The sequence below is a fragment of the Anomaloglossus baeobatrachus genome, chromosome 10 (genome assembly GCF_048569485.1).
Source record: "Anomaloglossus baeobatrachus isolate aAnoBae1 chromosome 10, aAnoBae1.hap1, whole genome shotgun sequence".
Taxonomy (NCBI): Eukaryota; Metazoa; Chordata; class Amphibia; order Anura; family Aromobatidae; genus Anomaloglossus; species Anomaloglossus baeobatrachus.
In genome coordinates, this window is record NC_134362.1 from 213,191,665 (window position 1) to 213,207,944 (window position 16,280).

At 53.9% G+C, this 16,280-nt stretch overlaps 1 protein-coding gene across 1 annotated transcript; it reads right to left on the reverse strand.

Moving 5' to 3' along the window:
• Positions 1–3,822: 3,822 nt before the first annotated feature.
• CMTR2 (cap methyltransferase 2) lies at positions 3,823–11,064 on the reverse strand. Its single transcript, XM_075325346.1, has 2 exons — positions 11,028–11,064; positions 3,823–6,353 (listed from the first exon to the last, which is right to left on the reverse strand). The coding sequence occupies exon 2, from the start codon at positions 6,338–6,340 to the stop codon at positions 4,088–4,090; it is 2,253 nt and encodes a 750-aa protein (XP_075181461.1). The 5' UTR covers positions 6,341–6,353; positions 11,028–11,064; the 3' UTR covers positions 3,823–4,087.
• Positions 11,065–16,280: the final 5,216 nt, after the last annotated feature.

Here is a 16,280-nt window from a genome sequence, read left to right on the forward strand (position 1 = left end):
GTGCCTGATACGGGATAACCGCTTTTCACAGATCATGGAGTGCGGGTGTCGGATACAGGATATCCGCTCCTCACAGGTCATGGAGTGCAGGTGTCGGATACGGGACATCCGCTCCTCACAGATCATGGAGTGCAAGTGCCGGATACGGGACACTGGCTCCTCATAGGCCATGGAGTGCGGGTGCCGGATACGGGACATCCGCTCCTCACAGATCATGGAGTGCAAGTGCCGGATATGGGACACTGGCTCCTCACAGGTCATGGAGTGCGGGTGCGGTATACAGGACATCTGCTCCTCACAGGTCATGGAGTGCGGGTGCTGGATACGGGACATGTGCTCTTCACAGGTCATGGAGTGCGGGTGCCGGATACAGGACATCTGCTCATCACAGATCATGGAGTACAGGCGCCGGATACAGGATATCCGCTCCTCACAAGTCACGGAGCGCGGGTGCCGGATACGGGATATCTGCTCCTCACAGGTCACGGAGTGCGGGTGCCGCATACGGGACATCTGCTCTTCACAGGTCATGGAGTGCATTTCTCGTATACGGGACATCAGCTCCTCATAGGTCATGGAGTGCGGGTGCCGGATACGGGCCATCTGCTCCTCATAGGTCACGGAGTGCGGGTGCCGGATACAGGACATCTGCTCCTCACAGCTCATGGAGTGCGGGTGCCGGATACGGGATATCTGCTCTTCACAGGTCATGGAGTGTGGGTGCCAGATACGGGCCATCTCCTCCTCATAGGTCATGGAGTGCGGGTGCCGGATACGGGACATCCGCTCCTCACAGGTCATGGAGTGAGGGTGCCGGATACGGGACATCCGCTCCTCACAGGTCATGGAGTGAGGGTGCCGGATACGGGACATCCGCTCCTCACAGGTCATGGAGTGCGGGTGCCGGATACGGGACATCCGCTCCTCACAGGTCATGGAGTGCGGGTGCCGGATACGGGACATCCGCTCCTCACAGGTCATGGAGTGAGGGTGCCGGATACGGGACATCCGCTCCTCACAGGTCATGGAGTGAGGGTGCCGGATACGGGACATCCGCTCCTCAGATGTCATGGAGTGCGGGTGCTGGATACGGGACATCCACTCCTCAGATGTCATGGAGTGCGGGTGCCGGATACAAAACATCTGCTCCTCACAGGTCATATGGTGGATTTGGCACCCCCTAACCCCACACATGACGGTGGCAGCATCATGCTGTGGGGAAGCTTTTCTTCAGCAGGGGCGGAGGAGAAAAAAAAAAAAAAAAGTGTATAATCTTACAGCAGAATAAAAACTGAACGTTTATTAAACCTCTTCAATAAAAAAGAAATATAAAAACAATCAAGACGTAAGATGTCACACATTTCTTTTTTCCCATACTTTAGCAAGGAAGCCGGTCAGAGAAGAAGATGGTGGAGCTAAATAGAAAGCCAATCCTGGGGCAAAACCTGTGTCACCCATCCCAGACGTCTCCGTCCAATCTCACCCATCCCAGACGTCTCCGTCCAATCTCACCCATCCCAGACGTCTCCGTCCAATGACAACCCATCCCAGACGTCTCCGTCCAATCTCACCGATCCCAGACGTCTCCGTCCAATCTCACCGATCCCAGACGTCTCCGTCCAATCTCACCGATCCCAGACGTCTCCGTCCAATCTCACCGATCCCAGACGTCTCCGTCCAATCTCACCGATCCCAGACGTCTCCGTCCAATCTCACCGATCCCAGACGTCTCCGTCCAATCTCACCGATCCCAGACGTCTCCGTCCAATCTCACCGATCCCAGACGTCAACCGATCACAGACGTCTCCGTCCAATCTCACCGAGCCATAGAAGAGGAAACTGTCACCTCTAGATGAGCAAAGCTGGAAAGACCCCAAAAGAGGGAGAGAGGTGGTCCTACAAAGTCCTGACCCCGGGGGCTGAATACTAATGCAAGAAAGAGGAAGGTGGTCCTACAAAGTGCTGACCGCGGGGGCATCATGTAGATTGGCTGGTGATGGCTCTTGCAGCCTTATGTATCCTCTACTTTTTGGAGATGGCTGGACCGTGGATGTTAATAAGCCCCTGTACCTTGTCTCCCTCACTGCACCCCATTGTAGAGTGTAAGCTCTTACGAGCAGGACTGTAATTATTGTATCTTCTATAACTGTAACTCCCTGACAGAAGTTCTGTCGCTTATCCATGTTATGTAAATAAAAGCTTATAACAGGACTTTAAATTCATCCATTGGTTTTATAAATTACTATTTTGAAAGCTGAAACCCTCCAAAATTTGGTTTAGGTTATGAAAATAAAGTTGCTGAAAAGCTGAAATATTGATCATTTAATGAACACAGAAAGGTCAGATTTTGACAAGACAAAAGTTTTGTCGCCCACAGAAAGTAATGTGAAATTCAAACAAATAATTAACTTCTAATACAAAGATATGTTGCATAACATTGGTGAATGAAGTTGTGGTGCTATTAGAGCCATATTTAATATTTTGTGTGACTTCCATGAGCTTGAAGGGCTGCATCCATGCGGTTCAACAATGATTCATACAATGTATTGATGAAGTCATCAGGCATAGCAGAGAATGCATCTTACACGCCTCCCAGAGCTCATCAGGAATAGCAGAGAATGCATCTTACATGCCTCCCAGAGTTCATCTAGACTCTTTGGTTTTGTCTTCCAAGCTTCCTCTTTCACCCTACCCCAAACATGCTCAATGATGTTCATGTCTGGTGACTGGGCTGGCCGGTCCTTGAGCATCTTGATCTTCTTTGCCCGGAGGAGCTTTGTTGTAGAGATGGATGTATGAGATGGAGACCGTCCTGCTGCAGAATGTGACCCCTTTTATGATTGTGAATGTAAGAGGTAGCTAATACTTCTTGATATTTTAGGTTATTGATATTGCCTAATACCTTGCAAATGTTTTGCACACCCCCATACTGAATGTAACCCCAAACCATCATCTTTCCACCACCAAACTTAACTGCTTTCTGCATCCATACGGGCTCCAGTAGGTCTCCTGCAGTATTTGCGGTGGCTGTGGTGTAATTCAACTGAAGATTCATCAGAGAAATCCAACTTCTGCCACTTTTCCAGTATCCATCTGTTTTGCAGGCTGTGGGACTTGGCAAATGCCACACGGTTTTTAATTACCTTTTGTTTAGTGCTGGCTTCTGGCCACTGATTCGACCATAGAGGCCATTCCGAGACAGAATCCTACAAACTGTTCTAGTTGACACAGGGACTTGAGGTGACCAGGCCTGTTGGAGCTCTGCTGCAGTGGAAGAGGGGCTGGCTTTGGATTTTCTAACCAACAAACGTTCCTCCTGAGCAGTTGTCTTGCGGGGTCTGCCGGACCTGGGCTTGTCAAAAACATCTCCAGTCTCTTCACATCTTTTTTTTTTAATTCTTTGTACTTGACGCTGAGACACATTAAAAGGTGTAGCCACTTCTGTAGTGGATCTGGTCTTCAGCCTCTTGATAATCAAGGCTTTGGTCGCAGGGTGGATTTTTGGCATGTTGTCAGAGGTCAAGTTGCAGTTCAAGTGAAGGTCTGGGGTGCTGGGTTTCTTTTTATACACCCACTAATTAACCGATCATTTAGTGAGCACAGGTGAGGATGTAAACTAGGATCGGGTGCATTATATGACAAGGCGACAAAACTTTTGTCTTACCAAAATCTGACCTGTGTTCATTAAATGATGAATATTTCAGCTTTGCAGCAACTTTATTTTCATAACCTAAACCAAATTTGGGAGGGTTTCAGCTTTCAAAAGAGTAATTTATAAAACCAATGGATGAATTTAAAGTCAGGTTATAAGCTTTTATTTACATAACATGGATAAGAGACAGAACATCTGTCAGGGACTGTATAGAAATAAAAGATTATTATCCATCATAACGATATTCAGAACTGAAATGTTTTGTGTTTTCATGTTAAGTTTGAACAGAACCTGGTGACCCACATGGGACCAGTCACCAAGAACGACAGTGGCCACACCGACGCCAGCGGAGACAAGGGGTACAGCGGTCACACCGGAGACATCCTGACCACAGTGGCCTGTGGGGCAGACATTACATCCCATCGTATGTATGGACTAGTCAGAGCTCTGGGCGCCTTTCTCCGATGCGGGGCGCTCTGGAGCCAGGAGACTGCTGCTGGGTAAGGTCTTCTCATACTCCCGGCGGCCGATTACATGGAGGCTGCGGCTGATGATGGCTCCGTTCACCGCCCAGAGGAAGCCCAGGATATGGCCTTGCAGCAGTTCTTCCATGGGTATAAACTCCAGCACCTGCTGGGCACAACCTGAGCTCACCAGTTGGTCCACCAGCTGCTGTAACTGTTGAAGGCACTGGAGAACAGGACTGGGAATAGGCTGGTAACCACAGCACAGGAGTACAGCACTGGTACCATGGGTAAGATGGCTGGTGGGACAAGAGAAGCTAATGACGCGAAAGCAATGCCACAATATATACACGATGCCGGCAGTAAAGCGGGTGAGTGCAGACTGAACGGGCAGGAGGAAGGAGTCACCCTCCTGTAACTGCTGAAAAGCCCGCAAGACGGCAGAGAGCAGCTGCTGCTGGTAGACTGGCTGCCCGTCGTGAAGAACCGAGATGCCTTGCTCCACAGGGGCACAGTCTAGAAAGGCTGAAGACCACTGTCTTTGGTGAAGATCCTCGAAGACTGAATATACCCCACAAACCAGTACATGATGCCCCTCCTGTGCCAGCTCCAACAAGGACAAGACTACATCTCCTGGCGGCTGGAGGAGGCAGGAAGGGCACAAGAACATGGCCAGGGAGGAGATTGGCCCTCCTGCACAACAACCCTGGATGGTTTCATTATACTTATTCAGCAGGTCACAGTCACAGAAGGAGGAGCTCTGGATCCTGGAGAGCGGCTGGCCCTGGAGGAAGGACCACTCCTGGGGTCTCAGCTCATTGCTGGTGCCTTCCAGGAAGCAGCCACTGCCCAGGTTACCAGCCGCATGGTCCTCCAGGACAGAGCTGAAGTAGCCCTGAGCCACCTTCTCCGACCAGGTCAGGGCTTCCCGTTGCTTCCTCTCATTGTAGGTATCTGTGCGGCGGTTACGAGATCCCGCCCATTGCGCATTGAAGCTGCAGCCGAGCCGCGACTTCCGGACCAACCAATGTTTCCTGGGAATGTATTTGATGTGGAACCTCTGCATGTAATAGGAGACAGCAGACTCGCGCAGAACATCCAGGTGCAGCTTCTCCTCCGGACCCAGATGTGAGAAAAGGTTCAGGTTCTCCAGGATGGTTTGTGTCTGGTGCTTATAGAAGTAAGTGCAGCAATCATGGTGGCACTGCAGGAAGGTCTCCGGGAGGGAGTGCTGAGGAAACAAGGATCGCACTCCCACCGCTGCCCCCAAATGAGCGGTCATTATCTTAAGATGCCCATGGATGGTCTCTTTACCCATATAGCCCAAGCACACCACGTACACCTCAGAGTTGCCTGCCTTGCTGGTGCCAGGTTTTACGACGTGGACAGTCTGGAAACAGCAGTTAAGAAGATACATGAGGTTAATAGAAGAATGCTGAAACAACGTGAACATCTTCAAAACAAAGGATCCTCCAAGGCCGAGGGTGGCCAGACAGGTGACCACCTCACAGTAATGTAGAGGGTAGACCAGCGGCTCCTGCTCTCCAGGGTTTCCCTGACAGTCAAAACTGCCATCGGCTGTGACCAAGTGCACAGGGGACATGTTACTGATGAACCGCTGTAACCCCTCCAAGTACCGGATAGTCATGATGTCTCCAGTGTTGTCTGGGCCAAAGTACCACCAGGGTAAGGTGTTGGCAATCAGCCGGTCATCTGCAATCATCACCAGACCATCGTTGGACTCGTGGTATGGGTTTAGCGTGTTGGCCACCCAGCTCCAGTCACAACGCTCAACATGGGTTTTCATGTAGTGGTTGAGACTGGAAATGAAGGCTCCGGGTGCCTCACACAAGTGTAGGGTGTTCAGTTCATAGCGATACAGCGCTTCGCTGGGCAGCAGCTGGTAGGAGCATAAAATCTCATGAAACTTGCACCAGGCCTGAGTGCAGAGCTCCGCGTTGGCCTGTCTCCGCACTTCTGGTACGATTCTCCCAGCTTTGTTAGTGGTGGACGTGTGTCGGTGCCAGGCATCTAGCTTCTTATCACTCAGAAGGTTCTTCACCTCGTTCAAAGACTCCTTCAGGTTCAGGAAATGACTGAATTCCTTGTGGTCAGAGGACAGGATCTCCGAGGCTGCGGGTAGATGCCAGTCTTCCTTCTTCTTATATGTGAAGCGCTTATCAAACAGACTCTGGATCTCTGCAGGGGAACCGCAGCTGGACATGGTGCCCGGGAACCTGTGAAAGAGAGGAGAGCGTTACCAACACACAACCAGACATGGTGCCCGGGAACCTGACAAAGAGGAGACCATTACCAACACACAACCAGACATGGTGCCCGGGAACCTGTGAAAGAGAGGAGAGCATAACCAACACACAAGTGGACATGGTGCCCGGGAACCTGAGAAAGAGGAGACCATTACCAACACACAACCGGACATGGTGCCCGGGAACCTGTGAAAGAGAGGAGAGCATTACCAACACACAACCGGACATGGTGCCCGGGAACCTGACAAAGAGGAGACCATTACCAACACACAACCAGACATGGTGCCCGGGAACCTGAGAAAGAGAGGAGACCGTTACCAACACACAACCGGACATGGTGCCCGGAAGCCTGAGAAAGAGGAAACCATTACCAACACACAACCAGACATGGTGCCCGGGAACCTGAGAAAGAGAGGAGACCATTACCAACACACAACCAGACATGGTGCCCGGGAACCTGAGAAAGAGAGGAGACCATTACCAACACACAACCAGACATGGTGCCCGGGAACCTGTGAAAGAGAGGAGACCGTTACCAACACACAAGCGGACATGGTGCCCGGGAACCTGTGAAAGAGAGGAGACCGTTACCAACACACAAGCGGACATGGTGCCCGGGAACCTGAGAAAGAGGAGACCATTACCAACACACAACCGGACATGGTGCCCGGGAACCTGTGAAAGAGAGGAGAGCATTACCAACACACAACCGGACATGGTGCCCGGGAACCTGACAAAGAGGAGACCATTACCAACACACAACCGGACATGGTGCCCGGAAGCCTGAGAAAGAGGAAACCATTACCAACACACAACCAGACATGGTGCCCGGGAACCTGAGAAAGAGAGGAGACCATTACCAACACACAACCGGACATGGTGCCCGGGAACCTGAGAAAGAGGAGAGCATTACCAACACACAACCAGACATGGTGCCCGGGAACCTGAGAAAGAGAGGAGACCATTACCAACACACAACCAGACATGGTGCCCGGGAACCTGAGAAAGAGAGGAGACCATTACCAACACACAACCGGACATGGTGCCCGGGAACCTGAGAAAGAGAGGAGACCATTACCAACACACAACCAGACATGGTGCCCGGGAACCTGAGAAAGAGGAGACCATTACCAACACACAACCAGACATGGTGCCCGGGAACCTGAGAAAGAGAGGAGACCATTACCAACACACAACCGGACATGGTGCCCGGGAACCTGAGAAAGAGGAGACCATTACCAACACACAACCGGACATGGTGCCCGGGAACCTGAGAAAGAGAGGAGACCATTACCAACACACAACCAGACATGGTGCCCGGGAACCTGAGAAAGAGGAGACCATTACCAACACACAACCGGACATGGTGCCCGGGAACCTGAGAAAGAGGAGACCATTACCAACACACAACCGGACATGGTGCCCGGGAACCTGACAAAGAGGAAACAGTGTAGTACGCCCCCTCCCCCTCTATATACAGCGCAGTACGCCCCCTCCCCCTCTATATACAGCGCAGTACGCCCCCTCCCCCTCTATATACAGCGCAGTACGCCCCCTCCCCCTCTATATACAGCGCAGTACGCCCCCTCCCCCTCTATATACAGCGCAGTACGCCCCCTCCCCCTCTATATACAGCGCAGTACGCCCCCTCCCCCTCTATATACAGCGCAGTACGCCCCCTCCCCTCTATATACAGCGCAGTACGCCCCCTCCCCTCTATATACAGCGCAGTACGCCCCCTCCCCCTCTATATACAGTGCAGTAGCCCCCTCCCCCTCTATATACAGCGCAGTACGCCCCCTCCCCCTCTATATACAGTGCAGTAGCCCCCTCCCCCTCTATATACAGTGCAGTAGCCCCCTCCCCCTCTATATACAGTGCAGTAGCCCCCTCCCCCTCTATATACAGTGCAGTAGCCCCCTCCCCCTCTATATACAGTGCAGTAGCCCCCTCCCCCTCTATATACAGTGCAGTAGCCCCCTCCCCTCTATATACAGCGCAGTACGCCCCCTCCCCTCTATATACAGCGCAGTAGCCCCCTCCCCCTCTATATACAGCGCAGTAGCCCCCTCCCCCTCTATATACAGTGCAGTACGCCCCCTCCCCTCTATATACAGTGCAGTAGCCCCCTCCCCCTCTATATACAGTGCAGTAGCCCCCTCCCCCTCTATATACAGTGCAGTACGCCCCCTCCCCTCTATATACAGCGCAGTAGCCCCCTCCCCCTCTATATACAGTGCAGTAGCCCCCTCCCCCTCTATATACAGTGCAGTAGCCCCCTCCCCCTCTATATACAGTGCAGTAGCCCCCTCCCCTCTATATACAGTGCAGTAGCCCCCTCCCCCTCTATATACAGTGCAGTAGCCCCCTCCCCCTCTATATACAGTGCAGTAGCCCCCTCCCCCTCTATATACAGTGCAGTAGCCCCCTCCCCCTCTATATACAGTGCAGTAGCCCCCTCCCCTCTATATACAGTGCAGTAGCCCCCTCCCCCTCTATATACAGTGCAGTAGCCCCCTCCCCTCTATATACAGTGCAGTAGCCCCCTCCCCCTCTATATACAGTGCAGTAGCCCCCTCCCCCTCTATATACAGTGCAGTACGCCCCCTCCCCTCTATATACAGCGCAGTACGCCCCCTCCCCTCTATATACAGCGCAGTAGCCCCCTCCCCCTCTATATACAGTGCAGTAGCCCCCTCCCCCTCTATATACAGTGCAGTACGCCCCCTCCCCTCTATATACAGTGCAGTACGCCCCCTCCCCCTCTATATACAGTGCAGTAGCCCCCTCCCCTCTATATACAGTGCAGTAGCCCCCTCCCCCTCTATATACAGTGCAGTAGCCCCCTCCCCCTCTATATACAGTGCAGTAGCCCCCTCCCCCTCTATATACAGTGCAGTACGCCCCCTCCCCCTCTATATACAGTGCAGTAGCCCCCTCCCCTCTATATACAGTGCAGTAGCCCCCTCCCCCTCTATATACAGTGCAGTAGCCCCCTCCCCCTCTATATACAGTGCAGTAGCCCCCTCCCCCTCTATATACAGTGCAGTAGCCCCCTCCCCCTCTATATACAGTGCAGTAGCCCCCTCCCCCTCTATATACAGTGCAGTAGCCCCCTCCCCCTCTATATACAGTGCAGTAGCCCCCTCCCCTCTATATACAGTGCAGTAGCCCCCTCCCCTCTATATACAGTGCAGTAGCCCCCTCCCCCTCTATATACAGTGCAGTAGCCCCCTCCCCCTCTATATACAGTGCAGTAGCCCCCTCCCCCTCTATATACAGTGCAGTACGCCCCCTCCCCTCTATATACAGTGCAGTAGCCCCCTCCCCCTCTATATACAGTGCAGTACGCCCCCTCCCCTCTATATACAGCGCAGTACGCCCCCTCCCCCTCTATATACAGCGCAGTACGCCCCCTCCCCCTCTATATACAGCGCAGTACGCCCCCTCCCCCTCTATATACAGCGCAGTACGCCCCCTCCCCCTCTATATACAGCGCAGTACGCCCCCTCCCCCTCTATATACAGCGCAGTACGCCCCCTCCCCCTCTATATACAGCGCAGTACGCCCCCTCCCCCTCTATATACAGCGCAGTACGCCCCCTCCCCTCTATATACAGCGCAGTACGCCCCCTCCCCTCTATATACAGCGCAGTACGCCCCCTCCCCCTCTATATACAGCGCAGTACGCCCCCTCCCCCTCTATATACAGTGCAGTAGCCCCCTCCCCCTCTATATACAGTGCAGTAGCCCCCTCCCCCTCTATATACAGCGCAGTAGCCCCCTCCCCCTCTATATACAGTGCAGTAGCCCCCTCCCCTCTATATACAGTGCAGTACGCCCCCTCCCCTCTATATACAGCGCAGTACGCCCCCTCCCCCTCTATATACAGTGCAGTAGCCCCCTCCCCCTCTATATACAGTGCAGTAGCCCCCTCCCCCTCTATATACAGCGCAGTAGCCCCCTCCCCCTCTATATACAGTGCAGTAGCCCCCTCCCCTCTATATACAGCGCAGTATGCCCCCTCCCCCTCTATATACAGTGCAGTAGCCCCCTCCCCCTCTATATACAGTGCAGTAGCCCCCTCCCCCTCTATATACAGTGCAGTAGCCCCCTCCCCCTCTATATACAGTGCAGTACGCCCCCTCCCCTCTATATACAGTGCAGTAGCCCCCTCCCCCTCTATATACAGTGCAGTACGCCCCCTCCCCTCTATATACAGCGCAGTACGCCCCCTCCCCCTCTATATACAGCGCAGTACGCCCCCTCCCCCTCTATATACAGTGCAGTAGCCCCCTCCCCTCTATATACAGTGCAGTAGCCCCCTCCCCCTCTATATACAGTGCAGTAGCCCCCTCCCCCTCTATATACAGTGCAGTACGCCCCCTCCCCCTCTATATACAGTGCAGTACGCCCCCTCCCCCTCTATATACAGCGCAGTATGCCCCCTCCCCTCTATATACAGTGCAGTAGCCCCCTCCCCCTCTATATACAGTGCAGTAGCCCCCTCCCCCTCTATATACAGTGCAGTAGCCCCCTCCCCCTCTATATACAGTGCAGTAGCCCCCTCCCCCTCTATATACAGTGCAGTAGCCCCCTCCTCTTCCTCATCATACAATATTCCCGCTTCTCTTCGGGTCTTTACCTTTTTCTGCTCTTCGGTTGATCCCGGAAGTAACAACCAGTAGTCACGTGTTGCGCACTCTCTTTAATCACGTGACTGCTGCGGTCTCCATAGTGACTGCTGTTTTCAGGGAGCAGGGTCCTGCCGCTCGCGTCCAGAGGCTCTTCTGTGAGGGGGATGACGTCATCGGGAGGGGCGTGGCTGCCCGCAGCAGAGCGTAGACCGTGAAAGAGCCTTGTATAGGGAGACGGAGGCCAAGAGGGGGACGAGGGAGGCCAGGAGAGGGAGGCTGAGGGGGGAAGGGGGAGGCCAAGAAAGAAAGGCTGAGGGGGGACGGGGAGGCCAAGAAAGGGAGGCTGAGGGGGGACAGGGGAGGCCAAGAAAGGGAGGCTGAGGGGGGGACGGAGAGGCCAAGAAAGGGAGGCTGAGGGGTGGGGCAGGGGAGGCCAAGAGAGCAAGGCTGAGGGGGGGACTGGGGAGGCCAAGAGAGGGAGGCTGAGGGGGGGAACGGGGGAGACCAAGAGAAGGAGGCTGAGGGGGGGGACGAGGGAGGCTGAGGGGGGGACGGGGAGGCCAAGAGAGGGTGGCTGAGGGGGGAAGGGGGAGGCCAAGAAAGAAAGGCTGAGGGGGGACGGGGAGGCCAAGAGAGCGAGGCTGAGGGGGGGACGGGGAGGCCAAGAGAGCGAGGCTGAGGGGGGGACGGGGGAGGCCAAGAAAGGGAGGCTGAGGGGGGGACGGAGAGGCCAAGAGAATGAAGTTGAGGGAGGCCAAGAGAGGGAGACTGAGGGGGGGACGGGGAGGCCAAGAGAGGGTGGATGAGAGGGGGGACGGAGAAGGCCAAGAGAAGGAGGCTGAGGGGGGGACGGGGAGGCCAAGAGAGGGTGGCTGAGAGGGGGGACGGAGAAGGCCAAGAGAAGGAGGCTGAGGGGGGGACGGGGAGGCCAAGAGAGGGTGGCTGAGAGGGGGGACGGAGAAGGCCAAGAGAGGGAGGCTGAGGGGGGGACGGGGAGGCCAAGAAAGGCTGAGGGGGGGACGGGGGAGGCTAAGAGAGCGAGTCTGAGGGGGGGATGGGGTGGCCAAGAAAGGGAGGCTGAGGGGGGGGGACAGGGGAGGCCAAGAGAGGGAGGCTGAGGGGGGGGACAGGGGAGGCCAAGAGAGGGAGGCTGGGGGGGATGGGGAGGCCAAGAGAGGGAGGCTGAGGGGGGACAGGGGAGGCCAAGAGGGGACAGAGAGATTGCCGAGGGCGAAGGGGACAGAGAGATTGCCGAGGGGACAGAGATATTTCGGTGGACGAAGGTGACAGAGTTTGCGGAGGATGGAGAAACCACGGAGGACAGAGGGGACAAATATTACTAAAAGGACAGAGATTGTGGAGGATGGAGGGGACAGAGAGATTGCTGAGGATATAGACATCACGGAGGACAGATGGGACAAAGATTACGAAGGGGACAGAAAGATTGCGATAGACAGAGATTGCGGAGGACGGAGGGGACAGAGAGATTGCGGAGGACGGAGGGGACAGAGAGATTGTGGAGGACGGAGGGGACAGAGAGATTGTGGAGGACGGAGGGGACAGAGAGATTGCGGAGGACGGAGGGGACAGAGAGATTGCGGAGGACGGAGGGGACAGAGAGATTGCGGAGGACGGAGGGGACAGAGAGATTGTGGAGAATGGAGGGGACAGAGATTGTGGAGGATGGAGGGGACAGAGATTGTGGAGGACGGAAGGACGGAGGGGACAGAGATTGTGGAGGATGGCGGGGACAGAGATTGTGAAGGACGGAGGGGACAGAGAGATTGTGGAGGATGGAGGGGACAGAGAGATTACGGAGGGGACAGAGAGATTGCGGAGGACGGAGGGGACAGAGAGATTGTGGAGAATGGAGGGGACAGAGATTGTGGAGGATGGAGGGGACAGAGATTGTGGAGGACGGAAGGACGGAGGGGACAGAGATTGTGGAGGATGGCGGGGACAGAGATTGTGAAGGACGGAGGGGACAGAGAGATTGTGGAGGATGGAGGGGACAGAGAGATTACGGAGGGGACAGAGAGATTGCGGAGGACGGAGGGGACAGAGAGATTGTGGAGAATGGAGGGGACAGAGATTGTGGAGGATGGAGGGGACAGAGATTGTGGAGGACGGAAGGACGGAGGGGACAGAGATTGTGGAGGATGGCGGGGACAGAGATTGTGAAGGACGGAGGGGACAGAGAGATTGTGGAGGATGGAGGGGACAGAGAGATTACGGAGGGGACAGAGAGATTGCGGAGGACGGAGGGGACAGAGAGATTGTGGAGAATGGAGGGGACAGAGATTGTGGAGGATGGAGGGGACAGAGATTGTGGAGGACGGAAGGACGGAGGGGACAGAGATTGTGGAGGATGGCGGGGACAGAGATTGTGAAGGACGGAGGGGACAGAGAGATTGTGGAGGATGGAGGGGACAGAGAGATTACGGAGGGGTCAGAGAGATTGCGGAGGACGGAGGGGACAGAGAGATTGTGGAGAATGGAGGGGACAGAGATTGTGGAGGATGGAGGGGACAGAGATTGTGGAGGACGGAAGGACGGAGGGGACAGATTGTGGAGGATGGCGGGGACAGAGATTGTGAAGGACGGAGGGGACAGAGAGATTGTGGAGGATGGAGGGGACAGAGAGATTACGGAGGGGTCAGAGAGATTGCGGAGGACGGTCATGGTGGTATCGGGATGTTTAGACCACAGACTGAGACTCCTCACTATATTTTCTCTGGTGCTTCTATACAGGCAGGCTCGGGCGTTGAACAGCTGTTTCCTGTTGGATCTCATGTTGCGAGAGACCTATCACAGTTTCTCCCCGCCTTTTTGAGATGGAGGAATTTGTCTTCCTTTGCTGACTATAGCTTTCTGCTCCACCGGTCCGTGTGCACTCTGGTGATTTGCTGCGTGTTGCTTGGTGTGCTGTGGAATTCCTCCTGTCGGCTGGTTATTTCCTCTCTGCTTTAGTTTTCCTCCTTATCACTTGTCTGATCATTCTGTGCGAGCGTCCTGTGTGATAGTTTATTAATTCTGCCCTAGCAAGGCCTCTGACTGACATGCCGAAAAAAGGCACGGACTTCTCAACTGCTCTGAGGGTGCTTTATCCTTGTGTGACTGTCGAAAAAAAATGCTTCACGTCAGCACCTGTATTAATAGAACCTGATGTGTCTTTACCCTTCACAGTGGAAGCTGACGCTTCAGAGGTGGGGGTGGGGGCTGTATTGTCTCAGGGTCCGTCAGTTGGTAAACAGTATCCATGTGCCTTCTTTTCCAAGAAGTCATCTCCGTCCAAACGCAATTATGACATTGGTAACAAGGAACTACTCGCTATCAAATTAGCCTTCTAGGAGTGGAAACACTTTTCAAGGGAGCTATTCCTCCTGTTACTGTTATTTTTGTAACTTATCGTCCAGGGTCTAAAAAACACTAAAGCCCGCTATACACGCTTCAATATATCTCACAATCCGTCGTTGGGGTCCAGTTGTAAGTGACGCACATCCGGCATCGTTTGTGAGGTATCTGCGTGTGACACCTACGTGCGATCAGGATTGAACGCAAAACCGTTGATCGCAAACACGTCGTATCATTCTCTAGAATTGAGCGTTTTGTTGCACGAACCTAGTGAATTGTAACGTGTGACATCCCTCATACGATTGTGATGTCTGAGGCTATGTGCGCAGGTGTGCGCTCTGCACCGCAGCTTTAAAAAGGTCCGCTTCAGAGCGCAGCTGAAAAGCTGAAGCGCCTCACAATGTCTGTCATGCACTAATCTCTGTCAGTCCGTCACTATCTCTGTCCCTCACTCTCTGTCCATGTCAGTCTATCCCCCTCTCTCATATACTCACCGATCCCCGGCGCTGTACGGCATTCACACTGCTCCGGCGGCTTTTACTGTTTTGAAAAAGCCGGCCGCCCATTAAACAATTTCGTATTCCCTGCTTTCCCCGTCCACCGGCGCCTATGATTGGTTGCAGTGAGACACGCCCCCATGCTGAGTGACAGGTGTCACACTGTACCCAATCACAGCAGTCGGTGGGCGTGTCTATACTGTGTAGTGAAATAAATAATTAAATAATTAAAAAAAACGGCGTGCGGTTCCCCCCCAATTTTAAAACCAGCCAGATAAAGCCATACGGCTGAAGGCTGGTATTCTCAGGATGGGGAGCTCCACGTTATGGGGAGCCCCCCAGCCTAACAATATCAGCCAACAGCCGCCCAGAATGGCCGCATACATTATATGCGACAGTTCTGGGACTGTACCCGGCTCTTCCCGATTTGCCCTGGTGCGTTGGCAAATCGGGGTAATAAGGAGTTATTGGCAGCCCATAGCTGCCAATAAGTCCTAGATTAATCATGTCAGGCGTCTATGAGACACCCTCCATGATTAATCTGTAAGTTACAGTAAATAAACACACACAAAATCATTTATTAGAAATAAAAACACACACATATACCCTGGTTCACCACTTTAATCAGCCCCAAAAAGCCCTCCTTGTCCGGCGTAATCCAGGATGGTCCAGCGTCGCTTCCACCGCAGCTGCATGGAGGTGACCGGAGCCGCAGCAGACACCGCCGCTCCAGTCACCTCCACACAGCAAATGAAGGCAGCCGCGCGATCAGCTGCTGTCACTGAGGTTACCCGCTGTCACTGGATCCAGCGGTGGATGCAGCGGTGGCCGCGGGTAACCTCAGTGACAGCTCAGCTGATCGCGCGGCTGTCTTCATTTGCTGTGTGGAGGTGACCGGAGCGGCTGTGTCTGCTGCGGCTCCGGTCACCTCCATGCAGCTGCGGTGGAAGCGACGCTGGACCATCCTGGATTACGCCGGACAAGGAGGGCTTTTTGGGGCTGATTAAAGTGGTGAACCAGGGTATATGTTTGTGTTTTTTATTTCTAATAAAGGATTTTTTCGGGTGTGTGTGTTTATTTACTGTAATCTACAGATTAATCATGGAAGGTGTCTCATAGACGCCTGACATGATTAATCTAGGACTTATTGGCAGCTATGGGCTGCCATTAACTCCTTATTACCCCGATTTGCCAACGCACCAGGGCAAATTGGGAAGAGCCGGGTACAGTCCCAGAACTGTCGCATATAATGTATGCGGCAATTCTGGGCGGCTGTTGGCTGATATTGTTAGGCTGGGGGGCTCCCCATAACGTGGAGCTCCCCATCCTGAGAATACCAGCCTTCAGCCGTATGGCTTTATCTGGCTGGTTTTAAAATTGGGGGGGACCACACGCCGTTTTTTTTAATTA

Bases quoted from the DNA above. Each gene is read 5' to 3' on its own strand.
- CMTR2 (XM_075325346.1), bottom strand. From the start codon at position 6,340: ATGTCCAGCTGCGGTTCCCCTGCAGAGATCCAGAGTCTGTTTGATAAG.